Consider the following 24,133-nt stretch of genomic DNA (forward strand, 5'->3'; position numbering starts at 1 on the left):
CCTCCTTGGTAATCATACAGGGCTACAGCTGAGATCCCAGCTCCAGCCCCAGCTGGGTGGCCTGATGATCCTGCACAGTGAGAAATATGAACATGGTCTTACCAACATGGAGAAGGAAAACAGACAGGTCCTTCCATGTAATGGGGGAATTCTTCTGCCCCACCACTCACCAGCCAGAGTGGAAGAAAAGGAGGGATCCTCAGGCTCGAGCACATCCTCATAGTCTGCCTCTGCTTCCTCATCCTGCTCATGTCTGTCTATCTCCTCAACATCCTCATAGTCATTCTCAGGCTCGGGTTCAGGCTCGGGTTCGGGCTCAGGCTCAGGCTCAGGCACTGCTTCATACACTGGCTCTTCCTGCAGCTGGAAGACTTCTGGAGTCCTGGGGGGCAGAGCTGGGGCCTCCTCATTGTCCTGAGAAAAGACAGTATACTTGAAGCAAGGTGACTTCTGTGTACCAGGAGCTGCCTCTCCAAAACGTCCCAGTGGAGGACTGCTGGGCCCTATCATCCACATGCCTCCACTTCCATGTCCATTCCTGGCTCCTGCTAACAGCCTCTCCTAGGGAACAGTCTCTCACCCCTCTTCCTTCTTCAACCTCTTCCCACATCCATCCACTCAAAACACCTACCAACAGACGATGTTAATCGAAGGGGAATGTAAAAGGTATGAGGAGAAGGAAATGGAACACAAGTCAGATTCCTTGGAAGACCAGGAAAACAGTGAAGCAAAATCTAAAAGGGGAAAAGATGACAGCTAGGATGACTAACTGTCCTAGTCTGCCCAGGACTGGGTGGTTTCCCAGAATATAAGACTTCCAGTGCTAAGGTCAGGATAGCCCCAGGCAAACCAGGGTGGTTGATCAGCCTGCAGGACATGAGGAGATGGGAAAGATGTGGATCATTGGGGGGCGGTCTGCTTACCTCTGGGGGATCCTGCCTTGAGGGCAGGGCAGGTACTGGTTGTTCCCTCTTGGTTCTCACAGGCCCAGGCTCTGATGACGGACAACTCGCTGCTGGAGGCCAGGCCTGTGAAGGATGAAGCATCTCTCCAGTGAGCAAGAAACTTTATCTTCTCTCCTGTACTGGAACACCCCTTCCTGTCTCTGCCAATTCACATCTATCATCACATCTATCATTCCTCAAGATGGGCTCCAACCTGAAATGACAGCTCCTTCCTCTTGTTCTTGCAGCAGTAACTGACTACACTGCCTGGTGACCTATCTTTTGTTGAACCATGTAAATCTTGGGGTTTTTTCCACTGAGCATTCTCATATGTATATATGAAGCTTAATTACACAATTAGATTGAGATCTTCTGAAGACAAGGATAACAATTGTAGATTTTGCTAACACAGGGGAGTTCTGGGTCTTACTTTTTACTAAGGATACAGATCCCCTTAGGCTCTTGTCTGGGCAAAGAATGCTGGATGTGGATCCCGGAGAGCTGAGCACTTACCTCTGAGGAGATTTTCTTAGGCAATGGGGCTGGCGCCGCCGGCTCTTCCCTAGTGGCCACTGGTTGCTGAGCCTCATGGCTCATCTTTACCAAGGCCTTTCTCTCTTGTTGCTGCCTGGCCATCTGTTGTGCCTTCTCCTCTTCCTCCCGCTTCCTCTTTTCCTCTGCCATGGACTCAAATTTTGCCTTCAGCCCACGGGCACCACTAGAAGCTACAGACACAGTCAAAAAAATTAGGGTTGTCTTGGGTCAGAAGTAGAAGAGTAGCACTGGAAAGAAGAAGAGTCAGTTAAACATCCAGAAGAAGAGAAAATCAAGACAGGACTCATGGAAATGGAGGTAAAGAGGTATTAATGAAGGAACAAGGGGCTTAGAGAAGGATAAGGTAGCCCTGGAGCCTAGATTTTCACATAGCCAGACCATGTGATCTCAGGCTCTTACTCCTTCTAAAGCTTGGTCCCCTAACCTGCATCCTTCCTTGTCCACATTTCTTAAATCTATATACCCTCAGGCCACCATCTACCCACTGTCCCCCATCCAAAGTTCCTTTCCCTTTGTGTTCTTCCCAGATGGCTCCCCCCATCCCTGTGTTCTCTACATACAGTTTTTTCCCCAGTGTCACTCAGATATCCACCTAACCTAATTTTTTTTTAGGAGAAAGAATCTGGGAAGATGAGGGTAGGGGTCAAGTCTACCTCAGCTAACCTAGGTAGTTAAATGCTTGGAGTAGGTAGTCTAGGAAGAAAAAAAGAATGAGAAGGCAGAGGAGATTGAGGAGAACAGAGAGAGGGAATTAAAACTCACCAGCCTCTATGGGTGTTGTCTTCTTGTAAGCTGTGGTTGGGGCCTCCATTTCATTGAAGCCAACAGCACTCTGCAGGTAGAGGAATAGTATGTGCAGTGGTGGGGAGAGGGAAGGGGGCGATAGTGACCCAGAAGGCAGTAGCAGGGATTGGGGCCACTATAGGAGGTCTCCCTAAACTTTTGATGCTCAGTAGTAGTTAGGGTATTCAGATATTGTTGTTTTGCTTCAGAGAGATGGGTGAAGAAGTTCTAGGCTTGTAGGACTGGCTCTCCCTTTAAAAAAGCTCAGTGTTCCTGGAATCTCACATCTTTTAAGTCCAGTTGCCTGGAATGCAGGAGTACATGAAGTACATGCAGTACATGAAGAGGTGTAGGGAAAGACTGAATGGAGTGGGGCTAGGTTACTGACTGAGTTAATCAATACCAAGCAATCAATGAAGTTTTAAACACTTTTCGCTGGAGTTTGTCTGCCTCCCTGTCTCTCTCCACCTCCTCACTCTCCTTGATAAAGCTCAGGCTTCAGAAGACACACCCATTAGATGCTGAGGGCAGTCAATGGGAAGAGCAGGAGGACAGTGCAGGGCACCTAGCTTTGCTCATCCTTGTACCCACTTTGCCTCTCACTCTTCTCCATGTATGTCAGGGAACTTTTCCCAAGACATTGGTGTTCTGGTGCTTTACCTTATCCACTCGGTCCTTCTGGATGCCATACTGCCCGCCAAAACCCTTGGCATAATCTGCAGGATGGAAATATCTGAGAGTCACAAGAGGAGTTAAGTGCTAGAAATGTATGGGAAGAGGGAGTAGGAGCAGTGGGAAGGAGGACCAGAAGACAGGAATGAGGAAAACAGAGAGACCGATGAGGAAGTATGTTAGTCAGGAATAGACAGAGGAATGGGTGGGAAAAGATGAAAAAGGATGGGAAAAAAAAATACCTGGGAGAGAATGGAGATATGAGACATGGGAAGAGAGAAACAAAAGAGAGAGAAGTGGCAGAAAAGGGCAAAATATAAAAGGAAGAAACAGGAAAAATTAAAGCGAGAAGTTGCTGTATAGCATAGGGAGCCCAGGCACTCTGTGATAACCTGGAGGGATGGGATGAGGGGAGGGGAGGGAGGGGACGTATGGATAATTATGGCTGATTTACATTGTTGTATGGCAGAAACCAACACAATATTGTAAAAAAAATTTTAATTTAAATTTTAAAAAATATAAAAAAAAATTAAAGTGAGCCCCCCAGCCATCCTCTCTGTGTCCCAGGGAAGAAGGCCTCTCTCTGTGAAGCAGAGGGGCCCCTAAGACTCACAGCCAAATCACACTCTTGCCATCAGCCAGCCCGCCCGTCTTCACCCATTCCTCAATGACCCCTTCTCTTTGGTCACCTTCCTGTGTCCTGCTCCTAAGCTTGCTGCTCTCCTCTCCATCCCTGTGGGTCTCCCCCCACCTACCCCCATACAGGTAATGCATACTCTTCACCCTACCACTTCCTGCATGACTCGTATTCTGGGTCCTCTGTGTCAACTTTCAGGAAGAGCAGAAGGAGGGCTCCACGTACGCTATGGCCTCCCTCCTCTCCAGCCCCAACTCACCTCTCTGGGATTCATGTTTCTCTGTCTCTCCCTTGTAGTCATATCCGAGAGCTGCCTTGTCCCGTTTATCCGCCTCTATCCCATAACGGCCACCAAAGCCACGAGAGTAATCTGCGGTGGAAGGAGCAGTTGTGAGAGCCCACTCTCAGTCCATGGGAAAGTGCTTGGAAGAGGAGTCAGGAGGGGTGGGTGCAGGGTGATGGGGCCTGGGAAGATAGCGGGGCCCGAATCAAAGGGAAATGGAGTTCTAAGCCAGCCTTTGTAAGTTTTAATTCAACAATGTCCACTCTTTCCCTCATTTCCATTCCAAGATAGAAGATTATTTCAATTTTTTCCCTTCTTCAAAGAAGGAGAAAATACAGAGAGTGTAAGGAGAGACATCCAGAAAAAAAGACAGATGCATGTGAACTACATGTCTTTCCCTAATTCTATGCAAACACTTGGTAATTTGAGAAAGATATAATGATCTTTTTTAAAAAAAAAAAAAAACAATAAATCTCAAAAGAAAACAAGAAAAAAAAATTCCTGGTTCCAGGAACAAACAGATGAATCAAAATAGTAGATATGATGGTAATTATGAGCTGACACAGAAAACCCAAGCTGTTTTCAGTCACAAATTTAGTGCCTAGAGAATAGGATGTAGGATCTGAGGTTCTAGTTTCTATACAAGAACAGGTAGCTGGAACAAGAAAGTAAGGCTCTGCCCACTTCTATAAAATAATTCTAGAAAAAGTCTACTACTTGTCCAGGGAAATGGTAAGAGGAATTCTAGTTTTTTAGCATTTGGAGAAGATTTTACCTATGAGATTTGTAAGCTCCAAGCCTGCACCTGAATGTGTGAGATACAAATATCCAGTTTCATACTACTTATATTATACAGAAATTCTAAGCTGAGAGATTAATTGAATACTGATATAGGAAAATATATACCACAGAAAGGGTTAGCATCAGAAAGATGACATGAATATGAGACAAAGTGGACTTAAAGACAAAATGCATGATAAGAGACTTAACACATGATAAAAGGGCAATTTGTCCTTCATCAGGATTAAATATGATGAATCAAAATTATCAGAATCAAAATTCATGAAACAAAGATGAAAGAGAAAGAGACAAATCTATGACCATAGTCAAAAATTTTAACACTCTTTTCTAACTATTAATAAAAAATTTAGACAAAAGGGATCTATTAGAGAAGTCCCAAACAACATTATCAACAAGACCTAATTGACATTTATAGAATATTACATCCCCAAACTTCATGATATATATTTTTTCTATGCACATATACCAGCCACCAAGATAGACCATATACTTGTTCATATAAAAAGTTTCAGTACATTTCAAACGATTGGAGTATGAGATATCATATCCTCTGATTATAATAGAATTAAACTAGAAGTTCATAACAATAAAATAAGAAAATTCCCCAAATTTCTGGAAAATGAGCAATTACACTTTTAAATGACTCATGGAGCAAAGAAGAAATGAAAAGGAAATGAATATTTTGAACTGAATAAAAAAATTAAAATATATATAACATTGTGGAATGTAGCAAAAACAGGGTGTTTCCCAGGTGTCGCTGGTGTCCCAGGTCCCCAAGAACCTGCCTGCCAATGCAGGAGACGTAAGAGACATTCAATCCCTAGGTCGGGAAGATCCCCTGGAGAAGGGCACGGCAACCCACTCCAGTGTTCTTGCCTGGAGAATCCTGAAGGCAGAGGAGCCTGGCAGGGTATGGCCCATAGGATTGCACAGAGTCAGACACAACTGAAGTGACTTAGCACACACACATATAGTTTTAAGTACCCATGAAGTAAGCAAAGGTTTAAAATTAATTTTCTATGTTTCTACCTTAACAAGAAAGAACCAATTAAACCCACATTAAAATGAAAGAAAAAAAAGTACTGAAAAGCAGAATTCAATAACATTTTAAAAACAAGTGAACAATGGAGAAAATGAGCAAAGTAAATATACTTCTTTGAAATTAAAAATAAATAATATTAAAGAACCTCTAGCAAAATAATTAAAAAGAAAAAACTACAAATTAATAATATCAGTAGTAAAAGTGAACATGTCACTTATAGATCTTACAGAGGTTGAAAAAAAAATAAGGGAATACTATAAATGAATCTATACCACTATATTTGAAAATATAGATAAAATGGAAAACGTCCTTGAAAAGCATACATTACCATAATAAGAAAAAAATCAGAAGACTGACTAGACCTGTATCTATTTACGAAATCGAATTCATAATGGAAAACAATAATTGTAAAGAGAACATGGTCTTTACTATTAAGACCCTGGAACTCAGCCAGAAATAAAGGCAGAATTTCTCTGATGGGAAATATTCTCAATCCAGGGCACATAACAAATATCCCTGTCTCCCCACTGAAATAAATTTGCAAAATGTAATAAATTATAAACTATCAAAGAAATAAATAACCATGATGGAAAATAGATTAGTTGAACAGAAGAACTGGCGTCCCCAAGAGTTGCAAATAGTATAACAATGTGAAAGAAACTATAAAATGAGTATTTTAAAAATAACTAAAGTGCTTAAAGAAAGGGAAAAATATAATGAAAGCAATACGAGATTAAGGAAAAGGAATCAGCAGATTTGCAATAGAATCAAAGGGAACAAGTACAAACGAAAAACAAATGAAATAAAGTTGAAAAATTAGTGGATGACTTAAACGATCATTAAATACATCTGAAGGAAGAGTTAGAGAACTTAACATAGATCCAAGAGGATTACCCAGAATGCAACATAGCAAGATAAAGAGATGAAAGTAGAGAACAGAAATTAAGAGACATCAAGAACACAACTCGGGGTGGCAGTCCCAAGATGGCAGAGGAATAGGGCAGGGAGACCACTTTCTCCCCTACAAATTCATCAAAAGATCATTTGAATGCTGAGCAACTTCTACAAAACAACTTCTGAATGCTGGCAGAGGTCACCAGGCACGGAGAAAGGCATTCTCTTCAAAAGGAGGTGAGACAAAATATAAAAGGCAAAAAGAGAGACAAAAGAGTTAGGGAGGGAGACCTGTCCTTGGGAGGGAGTAGTGAAGGAGGAGACATTTCCAAACAGTAGGAAACCCTCTCACAGGCGAGTCTGTGGGGAGTTTTGCAATCTCAAAGGGCAACATGACTGGGAGGAAAAAAAAAAAAACACCCACAGAATAGGCGCCTAACTCTGCCAGCAGAGAAGTAGCCCAGACATTTGCATCTGCCACCAGCGAGCTGGCGCTGGACAGGGAGGCACGGGTGCCATCAGCGGTCCTTAGGGTAAGGTCTGGGCCTGAATGCTCTGAAGGAGCTAAAGTGAGATAGCAACTCAAACTGTGGGATTGTCAGAGAGGGAAAAAAAAGAGAGAGAGAACTTTCCTGCAAAAGGCTCCAACTAGCAGCCTGGCCCACTCACAGAACTAAGGATTGAGCAAATACCAAAGGAGAGCTAGCTGGCTGCATACAGGCCCCTCCCCACCCCCACCAGAGGCAGAGAGGCAGATGTGCAACAACCAGAGCCAGAAGGCAAGGGGCTGCTCCAATCTCGGCCCCAAAGACCAGCATCCTCCACCAAACTGTGAGCAGGCTTCCAGTTGCTAACCATGTCTTCCTGGATGGTTGACATCTGCCAGGAGGGTCGCAGCCTGAGATCAGCTCCCCAGAGGAGACACACAGCACACCTGAGACAGTCTCACAGCACACCCAGGAAGCTGAGCGCCCAGGACCAGGGACGTGATTAAGATGTACGTCCCCCTTGGACTGTGCGCTTGCCAAGCACCTGGTCACCTGAGCTGCTTGGACCAGGGAAGGGCACAAAACACACGCTCAACCGAATCTGTGCCCTTGCGGCATACCCGAGAACCTGACCCAAGCAGCTTAGACCTGGGAAGTGCAAAAAACCCAGGGCCTGCTTTGGACAGTGCCCTGCAAAACACCCTGCAGCCTGAGCAGTGTAGACCCAGAAAGCACACGCTGCTGTGAGCTAGGGCAAATCCAGTGTGGTCCATACACTGCGAGCACTTCCCACACACACCAGCAATATTTGTTTGCGGTGTTCTTCCCTCCCCACACCACAACTGAACAAGTCAGCCTAAATAAGTGACCACCTTGGCCCCCTTGTGTTGGGGTGGAAATTAGACACCAAAGAGACTTGCAAACAGGAAACCAACATAAACAAAGAAGAGGGAACTGCTCCAGAAGTGACAGGTGCAACAGATTAAAACCCTGTTGTTAACACTGATTAAGCATTGGAGGGGGCCTATAGACCTTGAGAACAAGTACAAGCTGGAACAAGGAACTATATGAAACTGAACTGACCCCACACTGCTCACAACAGCTCCAGAGAAATTCTTAGATATATTTTTACTATTATCACGTTTTAATTTTTTTAAAAATTTAATTTCTTTATTACTCCTTTAATTTTCATTTTTATAACCTACTATTGCTTTGCAAAAAGAGACCCTATTTTAAAGAAAATTTCATATATATATATTTTTATAATTTTTGTGATTGATTTTGTTTTGTATTTTTAATATTGTATTTTTGAGAGTCTAACCTTTACTCTAGATTTTTAATCTTTGCTCTTTGGTATTTGTTATCAATTTTGTACCTTTAAGAATCCAATCTTCAGTATCCATTTTCACTTAGGGGTGTCATTACTGGCTTGATTGCTCTCTCCCCTTTTGACTCTCCCTCTTCTTTCCCAGGTCACTTCTATTTCCTCCCTCCCTCTTCTCTTCTCTGCTTAACCCTGTGAATTTCTCTGGGTGTTCCAGGCTGTGAAGAACACTTAGGGAACTGATTACTGGCTAGATTGTCTCTCCCCTTTTGACTCCTTCCTCTTCTCCTTCTGGTCCCTCCTCCCTCTTCTCTTCTCTGTGTAACTCTGTGAATCTCTCTGGGTGTTCCAGACTGTGGGGAGCACATACAGAATTGATTACTGGCTAGATTGTTTTCTCCCATTTTGACTCTCCTTATTCTTCTCCTGGTCACCTCTATCTCCCTCCTCCCTCTTCTCTTCTCTATGTAACTCTGTGAACCTCTCTGGGTCTCCCTTGCTGTGGAGAATTGTTTCACCATTAACTTACATGTTTTATCATCAGTGCTTTATGGATGGAGAAGTCTTGAGGCTGCTGCTGCTGCTAAGTCGCTTCAGTCATGTCTGACTCTGTGCAACCCCATAGACAGCAGCCCACCAGGCTCCCCTGTCCCTGGGATTCTCCAGGCAAGAACACTGGAGTGGGTTGCCATTTCCTTCTCCAATGCATGAAGGTGAAAAGTGAAAGTGAAGTCAGTCGTGTCTGACTCCTGCTTAGTCCCAAGCAGGATAAACCGAAGGCGAAACAGCCCAAGACACGTATTAATCAAACTAACAAAGATCAAACACAAAGAGCAAATGTTAAAAGCAGCAAGGGAAAAGCAACAAATAACACACAAGGGGATTCCCATAAAGATAACAACTGATCTTTCAATAGAAACTCTTCAGGCCAGAAGGGAATGGCAGGACATACTTAAAGTGATGAAAGAGAAAAACCTACAACCCAGAAAAGTATACCTAGCAAAGATCTCACCCAAATATGAAAGAGAAATCAAAAGCTTTACAGGCAAGCAAAAGCTAGAGAATGCAGCACCACCAACCAGCTCTTCAACAAATGCTAAAGGATATTCTCTAGACAGGAAACACAGAAAAGGTTTATAAACTCGAACCCAAAATGACAAAGTAAATGGCAATGGGATCATATTTATCAATAATTACCTTAAATGTAAATGAGTTGAATGCACCAACCAAAAGACAAAGACTGGCTGAATGGATACAAAAACAATACCCCTATATATGCTGTCTACAGGAGACCCACCTCAAACCAAGGGACACAAACAGACTGAAAGTAAAGGGCTGGAAAAAGATATTTCATGCAAATGGAGACCAAAAGAAAGCAGGAGTAGTAATACTCATATCAGATAAAATAGACTTTGAAATAAAGGCCATGAAAAGAGACAAAGAAGGACACTATATAATGATCAAAGGATCAATCCAAGAAGAAGATAAAATAATTATAAATATATATGCACCCAACATAGGAGCACCTCAATATGTAAGACAAATGCCAGCAAGTATGAAAGGGGAAATTAACAGTAACACAATAATAGTGGGAAACTTTAATAACCCACTCACACCTATGGATAGATCAACCAAACAGAAAATTAGCAAGGAAACACAAACTTTAAATGATACAATGGACCATTTAGACCTAATTTATATCTATAGGATATTTCACTCCAAAACAATAAATTTCACCTTTTTCTCAAGTGCATACAGAACATTCTTCAGAATAGATCACATCCTGAGTCATAAATCTAGCCTTAGTAAATTTTAAAAAATCGAAATAACTTCAAGCATCTTTTCTGATCACAATGCAGTAAGATTAGATGTCAACTACAGGAAAAAAAAAACTATTAAAAATACAAACATATGGAGGCTAAATAACACACTTCTGAATAACCAACAAATCATGGAAGAAATCAAAAAAGAAATAAAAATATGCATAGGAACAAATGAAAACATGGTAACCCAAAACCTATGGGATTCAATAAAAGCTGTGCTAAGGTGAAGGTTCATAGCATTACAAGCTTACCTCAAGAAACAAGAGAAAAATCAAATAAATACCCTAACTTTACTAGAAAAAGAAGAAATGAAGAACCCCAGGGTTAGTAGAAGGAAAGAAATCTTAAAAATTAGGGCAGAAATAAATGAAAAAGAAACAAAGGAGGCTATAGCAAAAATCAACAAAACTAAAAGCTGGTTCTTTGAGAGGATATATAAGATAGACAAACCATTAGCCAGACTTACCAAGAAAAAAAGGGAGAAGAATCAAATCAACAACATTAGAAATGAAAATGGAGAAATCACAACAGACAACACAGAAGTACAAAGGATCATAAGAGACTACTATCAGCAACTATATGCCAATAAAATGGACAACTTGGAAGAAATGGACAAATTCTTAGAAAAGTATAACCTTCCAAAACTGAACCAGGAAGAAATAGAAAATCTTAACAGACCCTTCACAAGCACAGAAATAGAAACCATAATCAAAAAAAAAAAAAAAAGAAAGAAATCATAATCAAAAATCTTCCAGCAAACAAAAGCCCAGGACCAGATGGCTTCAGAGTGAATTCTACCAAAAAATGAGAGAAGAGCTAACACCTATCCTACTTAAACGCTTCCAAAAAATTGCAGAGGAAGGTAAACTTCCAAACTCATTCTATAAGGCCATCATCATCCTAATGCCAAAACCAGACAAAGATGCCACAAAAAGAGAAAACTACAGGCCAATATTGCTGATGAAAATAGACTCATTTAACTCAGATGACCATTATATCTACTACTGCAGGCAGGAATCCCTCAGAAGAAATGGAGTAGCCATCATGGTCAACAAAAGAGTCTGAAATGCAGTACTTGGATGCAATCTCAAAAACAACAGAATGATCTCTGTTCATTTCCAAGGCAAACCATTCAATATCACAGTAATCCAAGTCTATGCCCCAACCAGTAATGCTGAAGAAGCTGAAGTTGAACAGTTCTATGAAGACCTACAAGACCTTTTAGAATTAACACCCAAAAAAGATGGCCTTTTCATTATAGGGGACTGGAATGCAAAAGTAGGAAGTCAAGAAACACCTGGAGTAACAGGCAAATTTGGCCTTGGAATATGGAATGAAGCAGGGCAAAGATAATAGAGTTTTGCCAAGAAAAAAAATCAGCCATAGGTATACATATGTCCCCTCCCTCTTGAACTTCCCTCCCATTTCTTTTCCCATCCCACCCCTCTAGGTTGATACAGAGCCCGTTTGAGTTCCCTGAGACATAGAGCAATGCCCATTGACTATCTGTTTTACATACAGTAATGTAAGTTTCCATGTTACTCTCTCCATACATCTCACCCTTTCTTCCCCTCTCCCTGTGTCCATAAGCCTGTTCTCTATGTCTATTTCTTCACTGTTGCCCTCCAAATAAATTCTTTGGTACAATCAAACAAACAAACAAACAAAAATACTTAACAAAATTCTAGCAAACAGAATTCAACAACATATTAAGAAGATCATACATTATGACCAAGTGGGCTTTATCCTAGGGATGCAAGGATTTGTCAACATTCACAAATCAATCAGTGTGATATACCACATTAACAGATTGAAGGATAAAAATCATATGATTATCTCAATAGATGCAGAGAAAGCCTTTGACAAAATTCAGCACCCATTTATGATAAAATCTCTCCAAAAAGCAGGCACAGAAAGCACATACCCCAACATAATAATAGCCATATATGATAAACCCACAGCAAACATTATCTATCCTAAATGGTGAAAAATTGAAAGCATTTCCCCTAAAATCAGGAACAAGATAGGGGTGCCCACTCTCACCATTACTATTCAACACAGTTCTGGAAATTTTAGCCACAGCAATCAGAGAAGAAAAAGAAATAAAAGGAATCCAGATTGGAAAAGAAGAAGTAAAACTCTCACTGTTTGCAGATGACATGATACTCTACATAGAAAATCCTAAAGACTTCACCAGAAAATTACTAGAGCTAATCAATGAATATAAAAGTTGCAGGATATAAAATTAATACACAGAAATCCCTTGCATTCCTATACACTCACGAACAATGAGAAAACAGAAAGAAAAATTAAGGAAACAATCCCATTCATCATTGTGATGAAAAGAATAAAATACCCTGGAATAAATCTACCTAAAGAAACAAAAGACCTATGTATATAAAACTATAAAACACTCAAGAAAAAAATCAAAGAGGACACAAATATATGGAGAAATATACTATGTTCATGGATTGGAAGAATCAATATAGTGAAAATAAGTTTACTACCCAAAGCAATCTATAGATTCAATGCAATCCCTATCAAGCTACCAATGGTATTTTTCACGAGACTAGGACAAATAATTTCACAATTTGTATGGAAATACAAAAATCCTCAAATAGCCAAAGCAGTCTTGAGAAAGAAGAATGGAACTGGAGGAATCAATCTGCCTGACTTCAGACCATACTAAAAAGCTACAGTCATCAAGACAAGTCATTAATACGGGCACAAAGACAAAAATATAGATCAGTGGAACTAAATAGAAAGCTCAGAGATAAATCCATGCACCTATGGGCACCTTATCTTTGACAAAGGAGGCAAAAATATACAATGGATTAAAGACAATCTCTTTAACAAGTGGTGCTGGGAAAACTGGTCAACCACTTGTAAAAGAATGAAACTAGAACACTTTCTAACACCATACACAAAAATAAACTCAAAATGGATTAAAGATCTAAATGTAAGACCAGAAACTATAAAACTCCTAGAGGGAAACAGAGGCAAAACACTCTCTGACATACATCACAGCAGGATCCTCTATGACCCACCTCCCAGAGTAATGGAAATAAAAGCAAAAATAAACAAATTGGACCTAATCCAACTTAAACGTTTTTGCACAATGAAGGAAACTATAAGCAAGGTGAAAAGACAGCCTTCAGAGTGGGAGAAAATAATAGCCAATGAAGCAACTGACAAAGAATTAATCTGAAAGATATACAAAGAGCTCATGCAGCTCAATACCAGAAAAATAAACAACCCAATCAAAAAATGGGCCAAAGAACTAAACAGACATTTCTCCAAAGAAGACATACAGATGGCTAACAAACACATGAAAAGATGCTCAACATCACTCATTATTAGAGAAATGCAAATCAAAACCACAATGAGGTACTATCTCACACTGGTCAGAATGGCTGCTATCAAATAGTCTACAAAAGTAGATGCTAGAGAGGGTGTGGAGAAAAGGGAACCCTCTTATGCTGTTGGTGGGAATGCGAACTAGTACAGCCATGATGGAGAACAATGTGGAGTTCCTTAAAAAACTGAAAATAGAACTGCCATACAAACCAGCAATCACACTGCTGGGCATACACACTGAAGAAACCAGAACTGAAAGAGACACGTGTACCCCAATGTTCATTGCACCACTGTTTACAATAGCTAGGACATGGAAGCAACCTAGATGTCCATCAGCAGATGAATGGATAAGAAAGCTGTGGTACATATAAACAATGGAATATTACTCAGCTATTAAAAAGAATGTATTTGAATCAGTTCTAACGAGGTGGATGAAACTGGAGCCTATTATACAGAGTGGAGTAAGTCAGAAAGAAAAACTTACCAATACAGTATATTAATGCATATATATGGAATTTAGAAAGATGGTAACGGTGACCCTATATGCGAGACAGCAAAAGAGACACAGATATAAAGAACAGACTTTGGGACTCTGGGAGAAGGCGAGGGTGGGATGATTTGAGAGAATAGCATTGAAACATGTATATTACCATATGTGAAATAGATCACCAGTGCAAGTTCAATCCTCCAAACAGGGCACTCAAAGCCGGTGCACTGGGACAACCCAGAGGGATGAGATGGGGAGGGAGGTGGGAGGGGGGTTCAGGATGGGGGAACACATGTACACCCATGGCTGATTCACGTCAATGTATGGCAAAAACCACCACAATATTATAAAGTTATTAGCATCCAATTAAAATAAATAAATTAAAATAATTTTTTTAAAAAGAACACAACTTATCAAAATATTTTGAATGCAGTGAAAGCAGTGCTCAGGGCAAACAATACATCCATTAGAAAATAAAAAAGATCTGAAAATCAGTAATTTAAGTTTCCACCTTAGGAAATAGAAAAAGAAGAACAAATTAAGCCAAAAGTAAGCAGAAAAAAGAAACAAGAATTAGAGCAAAAAATCAGTGAAATTAAAAATAAGAAGCCAATAGAGAAAATCAAGAAAACCTAAAGCTTACTTGAGAAGATCAGTAACATAGATATGCCTCTAGTCAGGCTAACTAAGAAAAAAAGAGAGAACATAAATTACTCATACCAGAAATGAAAGAGGCTACATCACAACAGATTTCAAGGAAATTAAAACAATAATAAAATAATACTATGAACAATTTTATGCCCACAAATCTGATAACATACATAAGATGGACCAGTTCCTTGAAAGCTGCATCTGCCAAAACTTACACAAACAGAAACAGATTATCTGAATAGGCTTGTATCTACTAAGCCCACAGTTTGGCAGTTTCTTACAAAATTTAACATACCCTTGTTATAGGATCCAGTGTTTGTACTTCTTGGTATTTATCCTAAAGAGTGGAAAATGTGTATCTACACAAAAACCTGTGCACAGAAGTTTTTAGCAGGTTTATTCATAATTGCCAAAACTTGGAAGCAATTAAGATGTGTTTCAGTAGGTAAATGGGTAAAAAAAACTGTGGTCCATCCATCCAAAGGAATAATATTCAGGACTAAAAAGAAATTAGCTATCAAACTATGAAAAGACATGGAGGAAACTTAAATGCATATTACTCAGTGAAAGAAGCCAATCTAGAAATGCTACATGGTGTGTGATTTCAACCATATAATATCCTGCTACTGCTGCTGCTAAGTTACTTCAGTCGTGTCCGACTCTGTGTGACCCCATAGACGGCAGCCCACCAGGCTCCCCCATCCCTGGGGTTCTCCAGGCAAGAACACTGGAGTGGGTTGCCAGTTCCTTCTCCAATGCATGAAAGTGAAAAGTGAAAGTGAAGTTGCTCGGTCGTGTCTGACTGTTGGCGACCCCATGGACTGCAGCCCACCAGGCTCCTCTGTCCATCAGATTTTCCAGGTGAGAGTACTGGAGTGGGGTGCCATTGCCTTCTCCTATAATATCCTGTAGAAGGCAAAACTATGGAGACAGTATCAGTGGTTGCTGGGGAGTGAGGGAAATGAACAGGCAGAGCACAGAGGATTTTTAGGGCACTGAAAATACTTTGCATGACAGTATAATGATAGATATATGTCACTATACTTTTGTCCAAACCCACAGAATGTACACCACCAAGAGTGAACCCTAAAGTAAACTATTTGAGTGATTTTGATATATCAACGTAGAATCATCCTTGACTTAAAAAAAAAAATTCTGATCAATAATGATGATAACGGGGGAGGCTATGCATGTGTAGGGGCAGAAGTGTATTGAAATCTATGTACTTTTCTCTCAATTTTGTCATAAATCTAAAACTGATATAAAAATATAAAGTTTTTTTAGCATGTATGAGAGAGAAGAGACTGAAAAGTTCTAATACACACCTGAGTTCCAGAAGAAAGAATAAAAGAGAAGAGAGGAGAAGCACTACCCAAAGAGAAAATGTCATATTGAAAGTTATCTCTCAGGTTGAAGAGGAGCAGCAAGTCTCATATAGAATAATAAAAATAGATCTAACACCTGGACAGAGACTGATGATATTTCAGGATATCAGAGACAAAGGAAAAATTTTTCATGAGACCAAAAAATAAAATAAATTAAAAATTTAAGAGACAAGACATGCTATCTACAAAAGAATGTTGATTAGACAAACCCAAGAGAAATGCCAGAGATGATGAAATAGTATCTTCAACATGATGAAGGGAAAATAACAATGAAGAATGGATCAAAATAAATTTGTTTTTCAGACAAAGTCTGAGAGTTCTTTCATAAACTGTCACTGAAAGAATTATCAAAGGATATACTCTAGCAAGAAGGAAATAGAGGAAGCAAGGAGGAAACAATGAACTAAACAAGGATGAGCTAGGGAGTTGGTAAACACATTGGTCAGTTTAAATAAGCATTCACCTAGTAATAATAATGATTAATTTGGGGGGGTTTAAAAACAAACAGATGGAACCAATATACTGGATTACAATTATCCAGTTTTTACAAAGATTTTAGAATGTAGAAGAAATATAATTAAATTATTCCATGTTTCCTGTATTACTCATGAAGAAATAGTGACTAATTTTAAGTCACAGATACGTATTAATAGTTAGGAATAACTTCTTAAAATGAAGGAGTATAATATCTTATTTTTAATCCATTAAAGGGGAAAGGGGACTAAAAAAATTGACCAATGATGTAGAAAGTGATGAAGGAGCGACTTCACTGGCAGTCCAGTGGTTAAGACTCCATGTTTCTACTACAGGGGGCATGGTTCAATCCTGGGTCCAGGAATTAAGGTCATGCATGTCACATGGCATGGCCAAAGGGCAATAAAGTAATAAAGGAGAAAGAAGCAAGCACAGGCTTGGATTTTAAAAATAAAGTGGTGGGGAACTGGGTCATGGAACTAAAGGGAGTTGATGATGGCTGTTGGGAGCTGAAGTCTGAGCAGTCAGGTTGAAGTGCAGGGTCCTTGCCTTTCTGAGATGTGTGTTTCTCCACTTCTCCTTTGTAATCAAAACCAACTGCTGACTACAGAGAAAAGGAGAGAGAATCAGTTAGAGTCAAAGTTAATGTTTCCCCTTCCCTCACATACCCTTAACACCTAACTCAGCCCAGGAGTTAGTTATAGGGGTTCAAAGCTGAGTATAGGAGTCCAATGTAGAAACAAATAGTACCCTGACAGGCTGGTGTAAAGGCAGCATAATACAGAGCAATGACCACAGGCTCTGCACACAGATAGATCTAGATCCAAATCCTAACCTCACTTCCCTTTTTATAGTTGTGTAACTTTTTTAATATTCCTGAACCTCAGGTTCTTCAAACATGAAATAAAAATAGGTATATCTGTCTTACTAACTCAACTGTAAAATGATTCCAGTATATTTGGGATATTGTGAGGACTAAATGGGAAAGCTACAGAGAGTGTAGGTCACTCATTAAGTCAGTGTTTTTCTTCCTAACTCTTACTAAACTAAAATGAGACAATAACTAGAAAAGTGCCTTGTAAACTATAAAGCACCATGCACATGTTAAGTGATATCATCCTATACTGACTGATTACACTACACTTCTCTTTTCTTACACAGCAGCTCAAACCCAGAGATGTGGATTTTGTTGGATAAGAGGCAGCCAGGAGAATCTGGATCCTAGCTGCTTTGGGCCTGGATATCTTGGCAAATACCTAACATAGCTGTGTCCCCAAATGGCGTAGTAATTATGAGTCTCTAAGCAAGTCTATATTTTGCATTTTAAAAGCTATTAGTATGTATTTTTTTCTTTATTTACAAGACACACTGGCTGTTAAGGTGAATAGTTTGTAGCTGGTGAGGCAGAAGATGAAAGAAATAACAATGAAAAAGTAGGCAAAGGCAGAAGGGGGGCCAAGATGGAAGGGAAATTCCACCCTGATTAGAGAAGAACATTACAAGCTCCATATTTCCATTACTGCTTTTAAACATTATCCTCTATGGTTCTCCTTTACTTTACAGTATGTTTTTAATTTTTCTGTGCTTTATTTTTTTAACAACCTACAATTCAAATAACATTCTAACACTTAGCTTTAAGGATTCAGGCCCACTTATTAACAACTGTAAGTTAAAAAAAAAAATTAAAAGCTCAGGTAGCAGTGAAGATAGCCTTTCTATGTGCTGCTGTGGGGCAGAGAGACTACTTTGCACCATAAAAAATGAGCTCAAAGAAACTGATCTACTAAGGTGTGACAATGAGAACATGAATGAGTTATCAGTCTTACTCTCCTGACCACTCTGTCATCTGTACTCATACTGTCCTTTCTTTTTCTCTCTCTTCACAACTCCTCTTTGTACAAAGAAGTCCTTAAAAACACCTGGACTGTAGCCAGTTGGTGCTAAATGCTGTGAAAAGTAACATTTACATTCTAAAAGTAACCTTAATTAGTGGTTTTACTTGATTATTTGCTACCATCGTAATAATATTTCAGCTGATATTTCTGTTTTCCTGAAAGGCATAAATATTTATAAGACTTTGCTATTAGGCCAAAGGAGGAGCTTTGGAATTTCCACTTTTCTCTTCATGCACACAGGACTGACAAAACCAATGGCTTAGGGATTCCTGATTCAGAGTTCGAAAGTCTTCGTGTCTTTTAAATGAACACCTTTCAGCTCAGGATGTGGCCTCCAACAGTGGCACCAAAGAACTCGCTGAGGTAGTTGTGAGGAGCCATTCTCACGATGGACCCTCCTTGAGACCACTGCCCCATCTTTCCACAGGAGAAGCACAGGCCTACATTCAAGGTATTGTTGGTAAGTCCCACATGATCTGAGTTGGATGGTGCAGGGAGAGAGTGTTGTCACTTACCTTGTCTGCCCGGTCCTTCTCAACTCCATATTTACCCCCAAAGCCTCTGGCAGCATCAGTCTGAGAAGAGTGCTTCTCCACCTCAGCAACGTACTCATGGCCCACGGCACTCTGAGAAAAATCAAGGTGGGAATGAGTAAGTAGATAAAAAATGACCAAAGGAAAAATAAAATGATGCAGAGACAGGACAGGATGTACGAATACAAGAAATTTCATTCTGGGCCATACTGATAACCTATGTTGATATATACTGTATATATACTATACTGATAATCTGACAGTAGTGCCAAGGAACATGTAATGGGAGAGCACCGTAAGTCTTTCTGGAGCCGTGCACATCCTGCTTCTTCTTTAATACCACTAGGAGCCCATCCTCTAGGAAACTCCCATAAGATGGGTTGGGAACCAGGAGGATAGAGACTGCATAGACAGAGTGGTGTTTAAACTAGAAACAAAAGAGGCTGAAACAAGGGCTTTGTGTATCGAAATAGGAATGAGGGTAGTTACCAAGGAGAGACCTAAGGGGACTGACAAGATGCCATAGCCAGGACTGAATATTTCTCTAACACAACCAGGTGATTTTGTTTTGCATCTTTGTTCCTGTAAGACCATCAAGGCTCCGAAGTGCCACATGAGCCCTGATATTAAGTGACTGACTCTGTATGCCAAATGGGGCTGGTAGACAATACCATGCGTAGTCATGACATAAAATTTTATTTTTTAAACACCCTCTTCCACTTTTTCCCCCTACCATTTTCTACTTGGTTTTGAAAGGTATGTCCCTTTCAATGTTTTGACATGGATGCTTTAATAACCTTAGAACTGAATAATACTTCAAACCAAATGGGCTTCCCTGGTGGCTCAGATGGTAAAGAATTTGCCTGCAACGCAGGAGATCCAGGTTAAATCCCTGGGTTGGGAAGATCCCTTGGAGAATGAAATGGAAAACCACAACAGTATTCAAACCAAACAGTGATACCTTAAAGAGTCTCAACTAAGAAGAAATTAGAAAGCTTCCTCTTCCTCCTGCATTTCCAATTCCATGCTGACATAAATACAGAGACTGATGTGAAGCACTGCCCTATATGAGCTCCTGGGAGCTCACTTTGCAGTATTTTTGGGTCTGAGTAGGTCAGGCTGCAGTCCAGTCCATGGGGTCGAGAAGAGTCGGACACGACTGAGCGACTTCACTTTCACTTTTCACTTTCACACATTGGAGAAGGAAATGGCAACCCACTCCAGTGTTCTTGCCTGGAGAATCCCAGGGACGGGGAAGCCTGGTGGGCTGCCGTCTATGGGGTTGCACAGAGTCGGACACGACTGAAGCGACTTAGCAGCAGCAGCAGCAGCAGGTCAACTTTGCTTGCTGAATTCAAGAATGAATGACTGCTTATCTACATTTCTTTTTCCTAGGAATTCTGTAGGAGAATACAGTGTCTGGACTGCATTTTACATAATGACTTCTTGAGGGTGGACTAAAGGTTTTCATTGAATTGTTTTTTCTCTGTGGAGATTAAACATTTTTTTATTTATAGGAATATATCTCTATTTTTGAGGTTAGGAAAATCAATGGAAAAATATGATTCACCATACAAGCTTTCTTGTATCATACTTTCATAGTATCTAGTGGATAAAGGAAAGATAATATTATATTCAAGGGCATCTAATAGATAAATCCCCATCAATATTTTTCACACCTATGTGCAAATCATAAGTGATATATAAAATGTTTAAAAAAAAACCCCACTAAATAAACAGTAAACAGTAAAAGAAGTTGCAGCAAAGACATAATACACATGCATTTGAAAACAGTAAATGATTTTAAAACCTGTTTTCCCCTTCTCTATGTGTGTTCCGTGTCTCTTCAGTCTAGGAATTACAGTGTAGGTGAGCCTACACTAGGCCAGTTCTTCTAAATTCTTGGCTCCCATTTTCTGCCATCTATGTATTACATGTTGAAATCAGGGGAAAATGATACAAATAATATGTGGACATTCTATTTTAATACTTATTTTATTTGCCTGTACCAGGTATTAGTCATGGTATGCAGGATCTGTAGCCGTGGCATGTGGGGTCTAGTTCCCTGACTAGGGATCGAACTCAGGCCCCCTGCATTGGGAACTCGGCATCTTAACCACTGGATCACCAGGGAAGCCCCTGGACATTCAATTTTAAAACCAAATGGATGTTTTACTTTTGAGTAAGTTTTAACCATAAAATCAACAAATGACTCGATTTATCGTTTTGTTTTTTTTTTTTTTTTTAAAAAAAGCAAATATCCTCTTTCAATTCACCTTGTCCATTCGGTCTTTTTCCACTCCAAACCGACCTCCATAGCCATGAGATGCTTTGGGCCCTGACTCCATCTCTTTCTTCTTGAGAATATCATGCTCCTCTGATACTTTGTTCCTCAGCTGGTGGATGCTGGAAGCAAACACATCACAGAGACTTGTCTAGCACAGAGAAGCCAATGAACCCTCCTTGCCAGAAAAATAGTAATTTTGCAGTGTGTTCTGTTCATTTTTAGCAATAGTCACAAACAAGTCCCAAATAACCTGTGCTGGGTCTGGGAGTAAGGGATTAGTGTGGCCGGCATATATACCCTGATACGAACTCTTCATAAACCAATAGTATCCTCTAGTCTGTCATTTTGTTCACTAAATAACCTTCTGATATTTAGACTCATGTTCCTGAATGTTAGAGGCCAGTAACTGAAGAGTTATTTTCCTCTCTGAATGGATTTGCTGTCTAACAATTAGGTATTCTACCTCAAGAAGCACAAAAAGATTCATATACCCTTTACCCACACATTCTAGAAGTCTATCCCAAGGAAATAATTTTAACTGTGGCAAAGTGCAGTGTCTAATGATATTCACTGAAACACTGTATTTAATAATAAGAACCAAGAAACATTTTATGTGGAGAAAATTGGGGAATAGTTAAGTAAATTGCACATTACTTTTTAATGGCACATGAGGAAGTCATTAAAGACATTGAGTAGGAAAAATACATCATTGAGGAATTTATCTACATATAAAGTATTTTATGTCTCTTCTTGTCAAAATGAATGCCCTTCACACTGCCCCTAAATCTGCTTATTCCTGAGAGAACTAAAAATTAATAACCTTTGTCTGGGACACCTCTATCCTTAAGAGAACATCTTTACCATGGTGGTGGTGGTGGTGCTGCTGCTGCTAAGTCACGTGAGTCGTGTCTGACTCTGTGTGACCCCATAGATGGCAGCCCACCAGGCTCCCTCGTCCCTGGGATTCTCCAGGCAAGAACACTGGAGTGGGTTGCCATTTCCTTCTCCAATGCATGAAAGTGAAAAGTGAAAGTGAAGTCGCTCAGTCGTGTCCGACCCTTAGCAACCCCATGGACTGCAGCCTACCAGGCTCCTCCGTCCATGGGATTTTCCAGGCAAGAGTACTGGAGTGGAGTGCCATTGGCTTCTCCATGGTGATGCTAGTGGTAAAGAGCTTGTCTATCAATGAAGAAGACATAAGAAAAGCAAGTTTGATCCCTGGGTCAGGAAGATCCCCGAGAGAAGGAAATGGCAACCCACTCCAGTATTCTTGCCTAGAGAATCCCATGGACAGAGGAACCTGGTGGGCCACAGTCCATAGGGTCACAAAGAGTTGGACATGACTGAAGCAACTAAGCACAGCACAATACACAGAACATCTATGGCTATTTGTTTGGCCTGAGGATATGAAGTGATAGCTCAGCACCAGCACCAACTCCAGGACCAATAAGTGACAATCAGAACTGATACTTGGACACATATGACGACCACTGGGGATTCTTAGAAACACTTGGGCAAGAGAATTTTATTTTTAAAAAAATAAAAAATTTAATTTCCTGCAGCGAGAAATGGAGGTTTGGAGAACTGAGATAGCAATTTTCCTGGAAATTTACTAGTTCATATAAACCAGATATTTTGCTTACAGTTAGAGTGGCCATCTCATAGGCAAAATTCTCCTCTTTCATGGAAGAATAGATCCATCTTGTGGCCTTGTAGTGTAAGGCCACCAGAAGTCTTTTTTAAAAGTCATCTCAGCTTTAGTCAAAGTTAATTTTAGAAAATTGGCTTTGACCCAGATGAAATTAAGCTAAGAGCTGGAAGAACCCTCTGTTCCTGTGCCTGCTCTAAACCCTCTGGCAGCAGGGAAGGCAGAGATCCTGTGTTGCTAGTTTGACAACATCAACATTTTAGAACTGTCTGTGTCCAAAAAAGTTACTGGTGCCAAGAACAGGTAAATGACCAATATTTCCCAACCAAAGTATTCAGATGAAGAATAAAGAAAATGGGACTAGACATTACTTTCAAGTGGGGGAAAATATGCAAAGTTTTAATAAATCCAGTCACTGTTGCATGAATCATAACTGCATTATAGTTGAAACAAGTTTTTAAAGGGATTAGAAAATGAGATTCAGGAATATCCCCCTAATAGTTGGCAGTGAGGCTAATCAGAGAATCATGACAACAGATAATAAAATTTGAATGAAAATGTTGGGGCCAGCAAAGACCAACTTTTTACCAAATTCTTTAGACTATAGCTGAAGCTACTATAAATGTGTTATATTATTCCATTATTAAATAAATATTAATTAAATGTTTATTAAATTTTTTTAGTGTGAAGTACCATTAGACTCTGACAATACAAAGATAATTAATATATGAAAATAGTGATCAGATGCAAGATATAGAGAGGAAACTAAAAGTTATGTTTCAATGTCCTAATTGGTATACCTAAGAAACTTGACACATTAACTCTCAGAAACCTATTTAAAGTCTTAAAATACCTTGCCTTGGAATTGATAAAGCAATATAGTTTATAGTAACCAGGACCTCAAAGATGAGCTAAGAGAAGGAACAGACTTTTTTTGTTGTTATTATGATAAAAGTAAAAGCACAAAAATTAGTGACTCAGACTATAAGATTTTATTCACAAACAATGACCATAGACAAAGAAAGTTCTAAAGAATCTACATCAGTTTGCTACTAGAACTATTCAGTACATTTAGCAAGGTCCCAGAAAACAAGACTACAATCAAAAGAAATTTTATTTCTACATACTAGCCACAGACATTTGAGAATTTAAAGTTAAAAATAAATTCTA

General features: G+C 39.8%; 1 protein-coding gene across 1 annotated transcript in view; it reads right to left on the minus strand.

The window, feature by feature from the left end:
* HCLS1 (hematopoietic cell-specific Lyn substrate 1) overlaps nt 1-24,133 on the minus strand; it is a 35,203-nt gene that overhangs the window by 3,129 nt on the left and 7,941 nt on the right. The window contains exons 4-13 of the mRNA XM_019952977.2: nt 21,305-21,434; nt 19,011-19,121; nt 17,150-17,204; nt 3,851-3,961; nt 2,943-2,998; nt 2,262-2,331; nt 1,458-1,669; nt 924-1,028; nt 171-414; nt 2-70 (exon numbers count right to left, since the gene is read on the minus strand). Coding sequence (XP_019808536.2) covers nt 2-70; nt 171-414; nt 924-1,028; nt 1,458-1,669; nt 2,262-2,331; nt 2,943-2,998; nt 3,851-3,961; nt 17,150-17,204; nt 19,011-19,121; nt 21,305-21,434 — 1,163 coding nt within the window. The remainder of the gene's footprint in view (nt 1; nt 71-170; nt 415-923; nt 1,029-1,457; nt 1,670-2,261; nt 2,332-2,942; nt 2,999-3,850; nt 3,962-17,149; nt 17,205-19,010; nt 19,122-21,304; nt 21,435-24,133) is intronic.

Source organism: Bos indicus, chromosome 1 (genome assembly GCF_029378745.1).
Source record: "Bos indicus isolate NIAB-ARS_2022 breed Sahiwal x Tharparkar chromosome 1, NIAB-ARS_B.indTharparkar_mat_pri_1.0, whole genome shotgun sequence".
NCBI lineage: Eukaryota > Metazoa > Chordata > Mammalia > Artiodactyla > Bovidae > Bos > Bos indicus.